This window comes from Tetrao urogallus, assembly GCF_951394365.1.
Source record: "Tetrao urogallus genome assembly, chromosome: 1".
Classification (NCBI taxonomy): domain Eukaryota; kingdom Metazoa; phylum Chordata; class Aves; order Galliformes; family Phasianidae; genus Tetrao; species Tetrao urogallus.
In genome coordinates, this window is record NC_136813.1 from 3,725,135 (window position 1) to 3,740,849 (window position 15,715).

At 42.9% G+C, this 15,715-nt stretch overlaps 1 protein-coding gene across 2 annotated transcripts in view; it reads right to left on the reverse strand.

The window, feature by feature from the left end:
- NARS2 (asparaginyl-tRNA synthetase 2, mitochondrial) overlaps positions 1-15,715 on the reverse strand; it is a gene marked incomplete at both ends in the record, with an annotated part of 50,328 nt that overhangs the window by 12,544 nt on the left and 22,069 nt on the right. For both annotated transcript variants that reach the window (XM_079549348.1, XM_079549347.1), the window contains one exon: positions 6,939-7,071. In XM_079549348.1, the coding sequence (XP_079405474.1) occupies positions 6,939-7,071 (133 nt within the window). The remainder of the gene's footprint in view (positions 1-6,938; positions 7,072-15,715) is intronic.

Consider the following 15,715-nt stretch of genomic DNA (forward strand, 5'->3'; position numbering starts at 1 on the left):
TCACTGGCTGAAGTGGATTAGAACTTGCTTTTCTGCTACAGGTTTTGAGTCTCAGTGTCTGCTGATGGCCTTAGTATCTTCAGTCAACTATTTCCAGTGGAAAAAAAAACAAAAACCAAACACTAAAATATACAACGAGCAGCCCAGGTCAGCCACAAATGAACACAATACAACCATCTGTGGTGACTGGTCTCAGATAAATCACTAGTGAGATGCCTTTCCTGTAATGAGCAATTCTGTCCTTCTGCTTTATTGTCACAACAGATAGAAGTAAAGGAGAAGAGAATAAATGCACACTGTGTGGAATCAGACTATTCAACAAATTCCAGTTAGAGAGACCCGGCACAGTAACTCAAAGAGAACATCTGTAGAGATGAGCAGTGAGATAAAGCTGAGTACACATCAATTCAGAGATGCCTGAGAGACAAAAAAACGACCTGCTTTAATTCCTCTAAACTACTGTGGATAATCTAAACAACATTGATATACTTACCCGTTAAAAAGGGCTTCACCTACGAAGAAATTAAATGAAACAAATGCCATTTTGATTCTTAACAAAAAAAAAAGCTCCCACACTGGATTTCAGTGCTTTTTGATCAACCTGCTGTAAGAGTCATTTTCATGCTTGGTTAAGCAAGGCAGTCTATCCAGAACACTCGCTGTCATGCTGGCCAGTAAGAGTTCCCATAACTACTTGTAGCCCCATGCCTGCACAAAGCAGGGATACCTGTGGATAACTGACACTCCCAACTTTTCTTTAGAATCACTTTCCTTATTCTCACCTTTGTAAGCAACAAGCAATGCAGCTGGGCTGCATTTCATCACCCTGGCCTGAGATGGAGGTGTTTTTTTTTTTTTGCAACAAAAAGCACTTTTGGAAGTCCTGGCAGGTCTCTGTGTTTTCTGTAAGCGTAACAATTTGTTTCATTAACTGCAGAGCTGACAAAAGCAAAGAATTCACCCATGATACCTAGATGAACAGTGGGCTCTCCACACTGCTAAGCCCAGGGGAGGCAAAGTGTGAAAAGATGAACCTTACTGTCAGCAGGTCTGAGGAAGAAGCAAGTCGCTGCCCCATAAGGAACCTTATACTGGGCAAGAGGAACAAAACACAGGGAGAAGCAGCTCGGCGACTGACACAGCTAAGATTAGCTTTTAGGCATCTTGCTCAGACTTTCATGTTTGATCACTTGTTATAAACTGCTTGAAACACTGACTGATGAACAGTCACTGCATCCCACCTGCCAGGAGAAGCTTGTTTAACAGACCATCTTCGCTCCTTCAGAACCTTCATACTCTGCATCAATCTGTGCAGAGTGCTAAAAAAGGAAGGTCCAAATAAAGGCACAGCATTATCATATGCAGATAAACAATTTTACCCCTACTAGTACTCAAATGCAGAGGAAATGAAAAGCCAGCATTCCTGCTGGCAAATAACCAAACAGGCAGCTTTGAACTTTTTTCAAAGTAGCTAGAAAAAGGCTTATGCAAATGAAATTAGAGAACTTCTTGGCAATTCATCTGGTTTCACCGAGGCAGAGACAAAGGGATTTTACATTAAGCTTCCTCTTTCTAGAAAATGAAAGTATCATCTGTTTTTAGAAAAGCATGTTGTTTAATTAGCACTTTTTTTTCCTCGCAGTGCGATAAAGTAACAATTAGGTTCCCACAGCATTCAACATAAGCGGCTTCCTCTTGTGGAAAAAAAATGTGGGTGGTATGGGAAAAACAATCTGAGAAATATTTCCAGGTTTGAGCGTGAGGTTTTATCCTGGCAAAGAAGGCAGACACGTGGGTCATGCACTGGCTTTCTCACCACTCTTATTTATGCCAAATGTGTACCAGGCACAAACAAGGAACAGGAAAAATAAAGGCAAAGAAAAGCTCCAATGCAGAAGTTATGGCTTTAAGCAGATAATATAATGAAGGACTAGAAAGCAGGATGCGTGAAAAGTGAGTGGAGAACCGTAGCCACTGGCTTGCTAGTTGAGGGAGCACGTGAGCTGGAGGGATAGATCAAGTGGTTGTGTGTGAATATATCCTGAATTAAGCATGTTTCATAGGAGGCTTATACATGAAAAACAGCAGAAGACTCACAGATGGCCATCTGTCTTAGAAGTGGGACTCTTGATTTCAAAAGCCTGTTTGTTTGCTTGCTTCACAAGGAAAATACAGGAAATGTGCTGGTAGAAGTGTAGGTGAGGTAAAAATTTTTTTCTCTCACCTCTCCCCACTTTTCCTCTTAATCCTCACCTTTCAAAGAAGTTCAGCAGCATCAGTCCTGACCTGTCCCAGTGCTGTTGTGGAACTTAACAACCATCTCTCTGATTTTTATTAGGTCATGCAACCATACTACCAGAAAATCACAGTAACAGTAGGATTTTTGCTTCCACATTTTCCCAGGCCTTGAGTACTGATGCAAACACAGATCACAGTAAATGTACATACATTTATCAACCTGATCGTTATTTGTTGCCCTCATGCTTGCTCTCACACACACCACATGCATGTATATATACACACGCACAGAGGGCAGACTCACAGCTGACCTTGTTGTGAAGACTCCTCTCTCATCTATATTCTGAACAGCTCAAGAGCTAGATTTCTATAGGCTGAAGATCACTCTTCACTGTCACCTGGTGAAAAAAAAGCTCCACCTGTGCTCAGTGTACGCTTGTTGCAAAGGCAAAATATACCTGTACAGTGTTGCTGCCCTCACCAGTCTTGAAAAATCATCACTTTGGAAAGCAAGCTGAACTTCAATAGCAAAGAAAGCATTTATGAGGACTGTAGCACCTTGCAAGGGATATCCTTTTCACATCGACTATGATATACTGATCATTTTTTAACCCATTAGTTCTCCAAACAAGTTTGTAGAAGAGAAGCATTAGAAACGTGAGATCGCTCACTTCAGTTAGGAACTTCAGAAGATCTTGCATGCAGCTCCAAGTGAGCATTCTTGCCCACTGTTCATAATTACATGGTCATGTACTGGTTTTCTTAGACTAGACCCACTCTGCAGTGATGCTGTTGTTATGGAAGGAAGGAGACTTGTCTGTTGGACCACTGCTTTTCTGACCATAGAACTTAAACAGTAACTGCTGATGGAACCCAGGAAACAGAGAAAGGTTCAGCTATGACAGTTGGATGCCACTTTAGAAAGGGAAACTATCACCTTGAAGATACAGCCTCCAACTGGTGCCCAATATCAGTGCTACTACTGATTTCATTTTGTGCCTGAATTCCTTTCTATAAAAGGGAGATAACAATACTTCATGTCACTGGGCTGTAGCAATGAATGTTTTGATGAAGTACATAACCAGAGGAAGATGATATTTCTGCACCCAGAACAGAGCACAAATACAGTGTTAAATTATATCTTCCATCTTCGGCAGTGAGAGACAGTGGTTCTAAGATCCAATTTTACAAGATCCAATTTTATTAAGACTATCACTATGCATAGACTTTCCAAAGTGTCCTCAAAAATTTTTCCTCCTGGCATTTCCTATCTTTACAGTCTAAATAATGTTATTTTAGCATGGTTTTGTATGCACGTTTGATGTAATTCAATGATGATGGCATCACATGAGCTCTTTGAGGCTCCACGAGTAAAGTGGGACCCTTCAAAATCCACTTCACTGTCAAGACAGCTGAAAGGAAAAACAGAAACCTACAGACACGATGGACACAGCACTGAATAGAATGGGAAAAGATGGCAGCAGGCATCCCAGAGCACAGATAAGAAGAGATCTTGGATTTCTCATTTGGGAACTGGAAGAGAGGTGACTGGTGAGACCAGACACTTCAATACAAGCTGGACCTCTTCCACCTTCTAACTTGACCCTCTAACTCATTCTCTCTCATTCGCTTTGGAGGAGCAGTGCCTTGGGGCAGTTTGACTCAACCTCTTGATTAGACTCTTTTGGGAAGTGGCCACAAAGGCCTCTCCACAGAAACTCTTGCATACACCCAGTACGCTAAATTGTAATAGTATCACCCAAACACTCAGCACACAGCGTGGCACCAAACACCGAGCATAGTGGGACTTTCCATAGAAAGTATTGTGAAACCAGTATTACAAGAGTTTAAGTTTATTTGGAGCACTAAAACACATCTTGGCACAAAGCAGAAATTTAGACTGCGTGATCAAGGCACTTAAGACTTCATAAGAACTGGGTTACTAATTTAGGAATAACTGAGCATTGCTCTGTGCAATTACAGTGGGGAAAAAAGGCCCTTTGCTCCTAAGTACATGCGCCTTTGTTATTAAATATTGTTCTTCCTTTTATTTTGTAAAGAGAGCTGCTTTTCTTTGGGAGCAAAAATCTGAAGCCTCATCAGAGAATGGTAAACATGCATTTCTTTGTAGCGAGGTTTTTCTGTACCTTTGAATGGTGTATAAGCAAATACTTCAAGACGTCCCTGAAGAAGCTGAGCATTCCCAGCACCCCAACTTGCTAAATTTAGAGGTATTCATTCCAAATCTTGAATGCCAATTTCAAAAATAATTTTTAAGCAATCCAGCTATTTATCTAAGGATAAAGTTCAGACGCTAACTCTTGTCAATAGCCCCCAAGGCTTTCAACTGAGTGTTCTGCACCAAACAAAGAACTTGCAGATGATGACAAACAGCCAAACTGCCCAGTGGGCAAATATGTGAGAGAACACTGAATTTAGGTCAATTAAATGGGGAAAAAGAAACTTAACTTAGACTTTACAGCAGCTGTCTCTTGTTTTTTGTTTGTTTTAGCGTGGGTGTTTTTCTCTTAAAGAGATTGCCCAATGATCTAAAAATAAACAAAACAGGAACTCCACTTCTGCAAGTGAGAACTTCACTAAAGTAAGCACATGTTGCAATGTGGACTTGCTATGGGGAATGCAAAACCATTACTGTTAGGAGAATTTCTGGTATAAGAAAGGATGATTCTCATAGACTTTGAGGCAAGAGAAAAAGGAGAGAACAAGCTGAGACTTTGTAAGATGTTTAGCAGCAATAAAAAATAAGCCAAGGAAGGAATTATTTCTTTTCCTACAAAGTGAAGGTCCTACGCATTCCAAGACAGCTCTCAAATCTAATTATCTGAAGCCTACTGGCCATATATAGTTTTGAAGCCAAGAAATTAGAGTTTTCACTGCAACAGTACATGTTCATGCTGTGTTCAAAGGCTTAAAGACCACTTTGCAGAAGAACCTGCTTATTGTATGACAAAACCAGTGAAGGGTTCAATCAGCACCTAATTACCTTAAGAAATGGAAAGGCTGAGGGAACAGGGCTTGTTTAGGTTGGAAAAGAGAAGGCTCCAGGGAGTCTTCATTGTGGCCTTCCAATATTTGAAGGGAGCATATAAACAGGAAGGGATATGACTGTTTACAAGGGTGGATAGTGATAGGACAAGGAGAGGTTTAGATTAGATATTAGGAGGAAGTTTTTCACACAGAGGGTGGTGAAGCACTGGAACAGGTTGCCCAAGGAAGTTGTGGATGCCCCATCCCTGGAAGCATTCAAGGCCAGGCTGGATGTGGCTCTGGGCAGCCTGGTCTGCTGGTTGGTGACCCTGCACATAGCAGGGGAGTTGGAACTAGATGATCACTGTGGTCCTTTAGAATCCATTCTATGATTCTGTGATTCTAAGTAAGGTGGAAACAGACATGTATGTTATATTCTAAGAGTATACTAAGGCATTTTGGAGGAAACAAACAAGAGAAAAGAAAGATTGGGTTATTGTTAATGGAGCACAGAGATTCCCAGTGGGTCATTCTGCACAGCCCAGTGCCAACGAGACATACAAGATAAAGCAGCAGCACAGTTCTGTACAGGACAAAACCACAGAATGGCTTGGGTTGTAAGGGTCCTTAATGAACACCCAGTTCCAATCTCTTCCTGTCAGCAGAGCTGGCACACTCTAAAACAGGCTGGTCTTGAGCACCTCCAGGGCTGGGGCACCCACAGCAATCAGGGCACCAGCACATTACCACACTCTGTGTAAAGAAGTTCCTCCTTGCATCTAACCTAAATCTCTCCTCTTTTAGTTTAAAACCATTCCCCCTTGTCACTATCAGACCATTTAAAAAGTCGGTCTCCCTGCTGTTAATGAGCACCCTTTAACTACTGAAAGGCTACAACAAGGTCTCCCAGGAGCCTTCTCTTCTCCAGACTGGAATTCAGTTTTGCTGTTAGGCCAGACCAACTCTGAAGACTGCACATGATTCAGGATGAAAAAAAACATGACTTGGATGTTACTTCATGCATGCATAACCAGGGCCTCAAGCTTTTATTATATTAATAAGGATATTTCCTCAACAGCCTTCCGAGGAGCTCATCTGCTATATGAGAGCACTTGTGGATATTTGCTCACAAGTCCTACTGAGTACAAAATGGCTCATATGCTGAAAGTAGTGAGATGCATAAGCATCCATCATGTGATTAAGAGATCTAACCTGGAATATATAAAGCTAGCTACTGTAGGGATTTCAGTCTGTACTAAAGTCTCAGTGAGTAGTGTAAGTCAGCAGCTGTTTCTACTTTTGATTTCAATGCAGTTTTCAAGGAACTCTTTTCAAAGAGCATAACAAGGGGCCCACTGCGTAAATACTGCTCAGATTCACTGGAGAGATGCAGAAGGCTTTGAAGAGGAGAGTGCCACTTTCATTAGCACTGGTCACATGCATTTATCCATCTTCTGGCTGTACGCAGCCTCCCATTCAGAGGAAATTTCTGCTTTTCCCTCTGTTCTTTCTTATACCTTCCCTTCCCAATCCCTTTGGTGGCCCCAACTCTGCTGATCAAACCCTGAACCTTGGGATGTGCCTGTGCAACCCCTCCTTGGCTCACGCATGGAGAGAGAAGCTGTGACCTCAAGGTGAGGGCAGGAAGCACAGCTGAGGGAGGAGGAGGAAGTTTGGACACTGGTTCTGCATAAACACCAGGAGGTGCCTACCTGCATGATGTCTTGGAGGCTTTCAGTGAAGGACAGCTCAGCCTCCACCATGTAGAACTCTGCCAGGTGCCGGCGACTCTGTGAGTTCTCAGCTCGAAATGTGGGGCCAAAGGTGAACACACGAGTAAAAGCCCTGAAAGGCAAGAACCAGCTAGGTCAGGCCCAACAAAACAAGCAAAGAAAACCCTATCCACAAGCTCACTTTTCTTGCAGGATCTAGAAATACTCATGCTTCCATTTTACCTTTGACCAGCTTAATGATGCTACTGTGTACACTGCAGCTACATTCCTTCAGTGTGGTGGGAAGAGGGGTTATCCGCAGCCCTATGACTAAGCGAGGTTGCATAAACCCTGTGCAGTTTTCACTGAACAACATTTACACCCACGGTCCATTCTGCAGTACCAGGTGAAGGGAGAAGCACGAAGACACCAGCCACGCTCCCCTCATCCATACCTCTTCACACTGCAAGGTCTGACATCTCTAGGTGCTATGACATCCCAAAGCACAGCAGAGAAGAGAGAGTCCTGCTGCTGATGCTACACGACTGGTGTTAGCAGGATGAATGTATGCTGTACAGCTCGCAGTCTTCTCTAGCGACAGGATCAAAGTTTATCCCTGAAAGGCCCTTTAGGAGAATGGATGGAGCTCCTTCCAACCAGCTGAGAATGGTTCAGCTAAATGCAGTTCCTACAGAACACATCTGGGATAGCATCTTACGCTGACGTAATCTGTGCATTTCCTATTATGAAGTTTTTCCTCCAGCAACCTTCTGGGAAGCCTAAGTGTCTCCCCTCCAGCCACGCTGAGTTGCACGACAAAGGATACAAGGCCTTTTTGATGATCCCTTCCTAAAAATTCTTTGTAACAAAGAGCAATGCTCCTTTCAAATCTTACTTTAACTGTGGGGAAATTGCACTCCAAGCAACGTTTTTATACTGCAGGCTACAAGAAGGTGGGCTCCTGGACATCTTCTGCTCCCCAATCAGATCCCATGGCAGCTGTCTTTACTGCCACACTGCAGGGGAGGCAAACCACGAGTGGGGTAGAGACAGAGCTGTTTCAGAAAAAAACAAGGACTGGGCAGCAGGTCCCTTCAGTACACAACTAATTTGTCATTATTTTTAAGAGTTGACAATGTTTAGGGGAAAAAGGACACAATCAGTGGAGATCAGGCACAGTTTAACACCCATGAAAGGATGTGTGCTATCTGCAGGGTTTGGCATTTGACTTGTATCTTCTGCAAGCTTTCTGCTCAGTGAGGATGTTTATTAGGGATTTTGCACAAATTAAATTTTTAAATTGAAATTTAAACAAAAAAATGCTACTAAAAAGCTATGTTTTTCCTATACCCTTTAAGGAGGCATCTGTGTGGCAAACAAAGACGCATGCATGTTTTGGTTCACTCATCTGTTCTCTCATATCACATGACAGATAAATGCTATGATCAAAAACAGCAGCACTTTCTTCTTCCTTGAGCTGTTAGTTGTATACACATTAGAAAACAGTTCCTGGCCAAGATTTCAAGTACACAGCCTGCCTGTAGGCTTATTCTCCCTACTGGCTGTGCTTTCTCCATTTAAACAAATACAGTTTGTCTGCTTTCAGAAACCACAGCTCCCGCTCCTGAGCTCTGACTCCATACATGACCACAACATCTCTGCTGCTAACACCAGATTTTGCAGCAAATCCTTTTATCCAGGATCCCTTTCAGCATGCTTCTTTCCCCTGTGCTTGATAGGACATTACTGTGAACTTCTGCCCTGCCTTGATCGTCCTCCTTCAAACTGTCCTATGCTACAGTGCCTATAAAAACCTCAGTGATGTTTGGATAAGTGATATTCCAACACCATTGCTCACCACACTGGTCAGTATTACCTCATCGGTTCCTTGTGCTCTCCCATCTGGAGCCATCTGTTGTCTCAGGTTCTAGAGAAATGCATGTTCTTCCTCACACCACTTTTTTTTTCCTCTCCATGTTCCTACAGCACCTGGCACAACAAGGTCTTGGATCCAAAGCTTAAGAGTCTCAACTGCTATAGCAATACAAACAACAAACATAAAACAATGACTCACTCGGCCAAAATGGTTTAATGCTTAAGGCTGAGCTGGTCAAAAACTTGCTATGGAGCTTCACAGGACACAGAGGCTGGCCTGCAGTGGGAACCAGGAGCTAGACACACATTTCTCAAGGCACAAATCACTGACGTGTAATTTGGTGCAGGACACTGTAGCAGATTACAGACTCCAGCAATACAGACTATTGTGAGTACTCTGAACTGTCCTTATTTCTTACTCGACAGCAGCTCAAACATGATGCCTAGTTATTTATCTTCCAAGGGGCTCTCTGACTGCAGGCCATCTGAAAAAATAAAAAATAAGAACAACTATTGCTCCAAGATGTCAAGTGTGGTCAAACACTTCACAGCCACAGATGGATTTTGCACTGCTAGAATAAAGCCTCTCTGTGCCAGACATTTTGGGGAGGACAAGTGCAGAACAGCTCTCTCAGAACACTGAATCCAGCTTCTTCTCAGCTCTAGCCACCCTGCTGGGACCAATCTCCTCTAACAAGTACACAGAGTAGCACCTACATGGATAAAAAACATCAGCCCTGAAGCTCCATGGACTATTCAAGGTGCTCAACAACAGCAACAATAAGGATGTAAGACTTTACACAAATGCAGGCTGTACAAATCTGACCTCAAATTGTTCTTCAGCTGCGTGTCTGCAGTATCATATCGAGCATGTATAAATATATTAGAAAGCAGACACTGGAGCTGGTTCTGCTTCAATGTTATGGTACCAAGGGCATTTTGTTCTGTATGCATTTGACACCTAGCACAATGGAGCCTCAGTCCAGGGCTGTATCTCCTATGCCAATATCATTTACATTCCCAAACCTCTGCGAGATTTTCTCCAGCATTTAAAAATGGCTTGAAAATATTGGCTCAGACTCCAAAATGTGCCTAGGTAAAAAAACAACAACAACAACAACAACAAAATGAACAACAATCTGTTGAGCCCTTTGCTTTATCCACTACAGGCAGAGCAGTATAATGTCTGGAATGCTAGCTGTCCTTTCATCTGCTATAACAGTATAGAAGAGAGGTTTTGAAGTGATTCCCTTTGCAGCCAACTTGACCCAGAGCTCCAGATCAGAGCTTTCTGGTCAGCAAGTCCGAGTGCATTTATTCAGTTCCCAGATGCTGCTGGGGTTAAAAACAAGAAGGTAGCACAGAGCTGCTTAATTAATCGCTCCCCTTCTGGGACAGTATATTCCCTATCCAGTTTCCTGGGCATGCCTGAGAATTTAAGCAGGAGGCCAAGAGAATACCCACTACATTCCCCAACAAAATACAGGGCCCCATCCTGCAGAAAGCTGAGCTTGCAATCCAGCCAAGAACTCAGGTATCTTCAAGGTGCAGGCTCACAGGAGTCCCTCTGGAAGCAGAAATCACTGCTTGGGTACACTGCTGGAGTACTGCCCTCCTCTGCACTGAAAGACACCTAGGGGAGGCTGTGTTTGTGATCTCCACCTGTAAAATATCCAGGAAGGGAGAAACTTCTTCCTCCTGCAAGCTTATACATTACTAAAACAATCTACAGTCTTCTCTCCCATGCAAAGAACTTTACAGCATGCAGAATGAAAACTCATTTCATTCAAACTAGTTGATAATTCATTAGTAAAGCACTGATAGAAATCAACGGAGAAGTATAAAGTATCTGTGCCCAAAGCTGCTTGAAATTGTCCTTTTAATTAAACTCACACAATGTTTGTGGGCCTGAGCATCTCTGCCTTCCTGGCAATTTTTACACTGCAATTCAAATATAATTAATTGTGCTGATGGTTCCCAAGCCAGAGGTGGATTGAGCTGCTTTTTCTGAGCCAGGACTTCATGCTGTTACTGCAGTAATAAAGACTTATTTGTGCTGTCGAACCAAGGGGATCTAACTCTGAGCAAGGCAATTAATCAAAAAGATGCAATTCCTGCACAGTCAGCTTACAGCCTATGCCAAGGTCACACCACACACTGGTGACACAGCTGGAGACAGAAGCTGCTTGTTGTGACTCAGGGCTAAGCACTAAACCACACCAGCATGCAGCTATTTATTTCTTCAGAGCTCTCATTCTCATCCCAAAATACTACAGGTGCCTGCTTAACCCAAAATACAGCAATGACATACCAGGTCTATGGGCAGGAATTCAGCTGGAAGGTGATTTGTGCCAATTCTTATCTTTGGCCACAGTGAATGACCCTTCAAAACAATGTATTCCACCTCATATTCTTCCACAGGACCCACCCCTTGATATACATTAAAATCCTGATTGCAAGAAAATCTAGAAGCAATAGGTTGTACTTGAAGGGTAAAACAACACGTAACATCAGCAGAGGAGGAGAGAGAAGAGCAAGGTCACTGTAAAGATCAGGAGTGCAGCTTTGTCAACTACACTGTCCTTTCCTTTGGAAAGGGAAGAAATCACTAAAGCAAGCTGTTTGATGTGTCAACGCTTTGGGTCAACGCTTGACCCAAACACAACTGGGATATTCAGGCATGTTGAAATATGTATGTTGAAAGATGTTGTGGCCCAATACAAGAAGCTGTATGCACAAATATGACCATTCAAACCTATCAATCCAATATCTCCAGCTTCTTGTTTTCAGAGGGGGTGGAAACACTGAGCTCCTAAAGATGCTGGGAAGGTAGGCACAGGTGCTCAGCAGTTTGAAGAACCTGTGGTTCTGGGACTGTGTTTTACATCTTTGATCTGAGTGGACTATGTTAAAGAGAAACCTAAGAGTTGGACAGAAGTATCTGTTTTTTAACCTCAATGTAAAACTAACATTCCCATGACTGTTGTTTGGTGGTTTGGATTTTGTGCAATCAAAATGTTCATGGTTTTGCTGAAAAGTCAGCGAGAGGAGACATGCATTTTATCCAGAAAAAGAAGCAGAAAAAGGAGTTTTAAAGGATTCCTCACAGAACGTGCCACTTCCACCTGCCCGTGAGGAAAAGCTGCATCTTGACAGGGGCTTTTACAGCAGCCTGTGAGGCTCAGGCCTGGGCAGCAGAGCTGAGATGCTGAGTGCTCCGGTTCCAATTCATGCTGTGACAAGATGGGACTGTATTTCCTTCTGTAGGCAGTCAAAAATAAACACACATATTAAAAAAAATTATATTGTCTAAGTTCCCAGACGGGGATTGGGAAGTGCCAGACTTCCACCCCAGCCAGCCAGCAGCAACGCAGCAGTTTCCCTTGCTGTGACTTCCAAAGGGCAGAGTCCTACCAGCAGCTTCTCCCCAACCACATCATATTCTCTGGCTTCAGCAGCAAGGCTCCTCTCCAGGCCACCCATCTCTGCTTGACAAAGATCCAGGCACAAATGAATGAATAGCAATGTGATCCATACTCTCCAACTATCTGGTAAAGCACTCCACACTTTCCTTATGAAGCCTCACTGCACACCTAGGCTTCCTATTGTTAGTTTACAAGTGGCAGGAGAACAGGGGAGACACAAAGAGTTATTTGGAGCCATACAACCTCTTCTGCTCGAGGCTCAAAGATCTCATCAGCATGTGCCCTCTGCCCTTTTATGAGTCTCTGTAGTACTTTATTCTCTTTGGATTCTTGTTTTGTTTGAGTTCTGTTATTATGATTTCTAATTTGAGTCAATAAAGCAACCAATTAGCAATGATAACTCGAGATGGGCTGATGAGAGCCACCAAAGCACTTCAGCATTTATTCAAATAATTTTCCATGCCCCAGATAAAAGAGAACTTCCACAAAGAAGTGATACAAAATGTATCATGCATTTAAATAAAGCAAGGTCCAAAGGTCTCTTTCAAAATGTATTCATTCCAGCGACTCCAACTCTAAGCAATAAAAATACATTACCACCATGGGAGAAAAAAAAAGAAAAAAAAGAAAGCAACTGTGATAAATCCTTTTTCTTCCAGAGTGGAAAAATCACATGTTCTCCATAAACTCCATTTTAATAACTTTAAAGAGGATTTTTTTTTTTTTGGTCAGCTTTTTTTCAAATGGACACTGGCTCTCCCAGCTCCATAAATATGAATGGCAGCCCAAAACCACATTGGTGGGTGCACCATTGCATAAAGAGTAGCATAGTTGGAGCCCCACTTGAAAGTTTGGGTGAGGCTGTTTAAAATTTGCAAGGCCTCGAGATCTACAGTGATAAGTAAATAATTATTTTAAGTATAGTTTTAAAAGGTTATATTCAATGCAACACACTCTAGTTGATTATAAAATATCCATCTCTATATATTCTACCTCAGTGCAATAACTGGAAAAGGAGCAAAAGGAGATGGAGCTGCCTGCCTTAATGCCTAATACTGCAGCCATTTCCTGGGGCATAAAGCCACCCTGGGAAGCAGGAGCTGCTGGAACACAAGGCATATTCAGGCTAGATATTAAGAAAAATCTCTTCTCCAAAAGAGCAGTAATGCACTGGGACAGGCTGTCCAAGGAAGTGGTGGAGTCCCATCCCTGGAGGTGCTCAAGGACCGTGGATATGTGCCATGAGGGATGTGATTTAGTGGGCATGGAGATGATGGGTTGATGGCTGGACTAGATTATCACAGAATCATAGAATCACCAAGGTGGGAAAAGACCTCAAGATCATCCAGTCCAACTGTACACCAATCACCAGTATTTCCTCATTAAACTATGCCCCTCAGTGCAACATGTATATGCTTCTTGAACACCTCTAGGGATGGTAACTCCACCACCTTCACGGGCAGCCCATTCCAGAAGCTGACCACTCCTTCAGAGAAGAAATTTTTCCTAACATCCAACCTGAATCTCCCCTGACACAACTTGAGGCCATTCCCTCTCGTCCCATTGCTAAATAAGGTCAACAAGAGCAATAAGGCCACCTCTTCCCCAGACCAAACAACCCCCTTCTTCCACTCTGCCCCACACCTGTACCATTGCCTAGGGTTGTTGTGGCCTAAGTGCAGGATCACTTGGTCATGTCAAAGTTCATCCTATTGGTCTCAGTCTAGCAATCCAGTCCGTCCACGTCTCTCTGTAGGGCCTTCCTACCCCCAGGCAGATTGACATGTCCTGCCAACTTGGTGTCATTTCCAAACCTACTGAGGGTGCACTCAATGCCCTCATCCAGGTCAGCAATCAAGATACTGAACAGAACAGGTCAGAATATCAACACCTGGGGAACACCACTGGTTCATCATTGGTTGCCAACTGGACTTAACTCCATTCACCACCACTCTCTCTGGCCTGCCAGCCAGCTCTTTTATCTGTCCAAGTCATGGGCAGCCAGCTTCTCCAGGAGAATACTGTGGGAGACTTAGAATTAACTTAGAATCATCAAGGTTGGAAAAGACCACTATGTTTATCCCCTTCAAAGCAATCAAGTTTGCCACATCAGCAACTGTGCATTAGGTAAGCTGCAGCACAGAGCACCCGCAGCCTCTTGCTTGCCTCTCTCACAAAGAACAAGTTTATGGAAACCACCATGAATGTGGCTACAATGGGACATGGAGATGGCTGTAATGGCCCTGTCACAACTCACAAAGCCACAGATCCTTCCCTTCATCAGACATGAAGGTTTGGCTTGGCACACTTGAAGCTGTATGAGGCCCTAGACAAGTCTGGACGTTTAGATCTGCTGACCTGGATCCTGAAGCATCTACTAGTGCTTTGAACAGGGATGACAAGAAAGGGTAAAGGATTTAGGAGACACACAGAATAGCTTACCTTTGCTTAGCTAGGAGGACCTGGAGTTTTGAATGATGATACTTTTCACCAGATCAACATAAAACCTGTTCTGACTCTACCTGCACGTGTTTTACAGCCACATGAGAAAGTAAAGAGCACAGTTCAAGACATTGCTGGGATTACACTCAGCCCTACATGTGTGGATGGCTAGGGTCAGCACATTCCCTTTGCCTCCTCTCCCAAAAATGTGAAGATGTAGAAAAGACCAAGTGGGTATCTATGTAAAGCCCCAACCAGCCAAGCAGCCCCAGGCACTTTACAGAGCTTTTGAACTGGGCTTCCCAGTGATACAAAGTCGTTAACTGCTGCAGTCATGTACCAGGCTGAAGCATGCAGTAATTGATTAAAACCAGACATGTCACAGATGCTTTTTATAGCTCAAGTTAAGTGGCAGCTTAATTAATGGAAGTTAGCGTGCTAATTATAAGAGTCTGTGTTGTGAGTCAGACTCAACTGTTGCACAAGAAATGTCAGAGATTTTTTTAGGGATCCAATATAAATAATTACACTTCTATTTGTTAATTTTTAGCAACAGGAATGCTATACAACTGGACATCATTCTTGCAGCTGCATCTGAAAGTATTTGAAATAGTACAATGTAGAGCAAATATTTGCTTGAGGTCAATGCAATTTTTTCCATAATTATCAAGTCATTTCAGAGTCAAATTTTAAGGCTGCATTTGCCAGACTGCCAGAAGAAAAGCCACTTTTACAGAAGAAGGCCTCACACGCATCTCTGTGCAGCTCTGCAATATCTTCTTGAACATCAATCCAAACAGACAGCTCTCTTTCACCACTGCTTTGAAAAGCAGTGAAATGAAATCTGTGCATTCTTCTGAAACCAACAGGAAATTCACGCTTTTAGCTCTCTGCAAACTCAGGGTAGACACAGCTAACATGGTCTGAATGACAGAGATTTTTTTAGAGTCTCTCTAAAACCAGAAAAGCCAGTTGCAGGATTGCAGATAATATCTGGAATTAGAAGGAAACCAGTAAAATCCACAATCTCTTAGA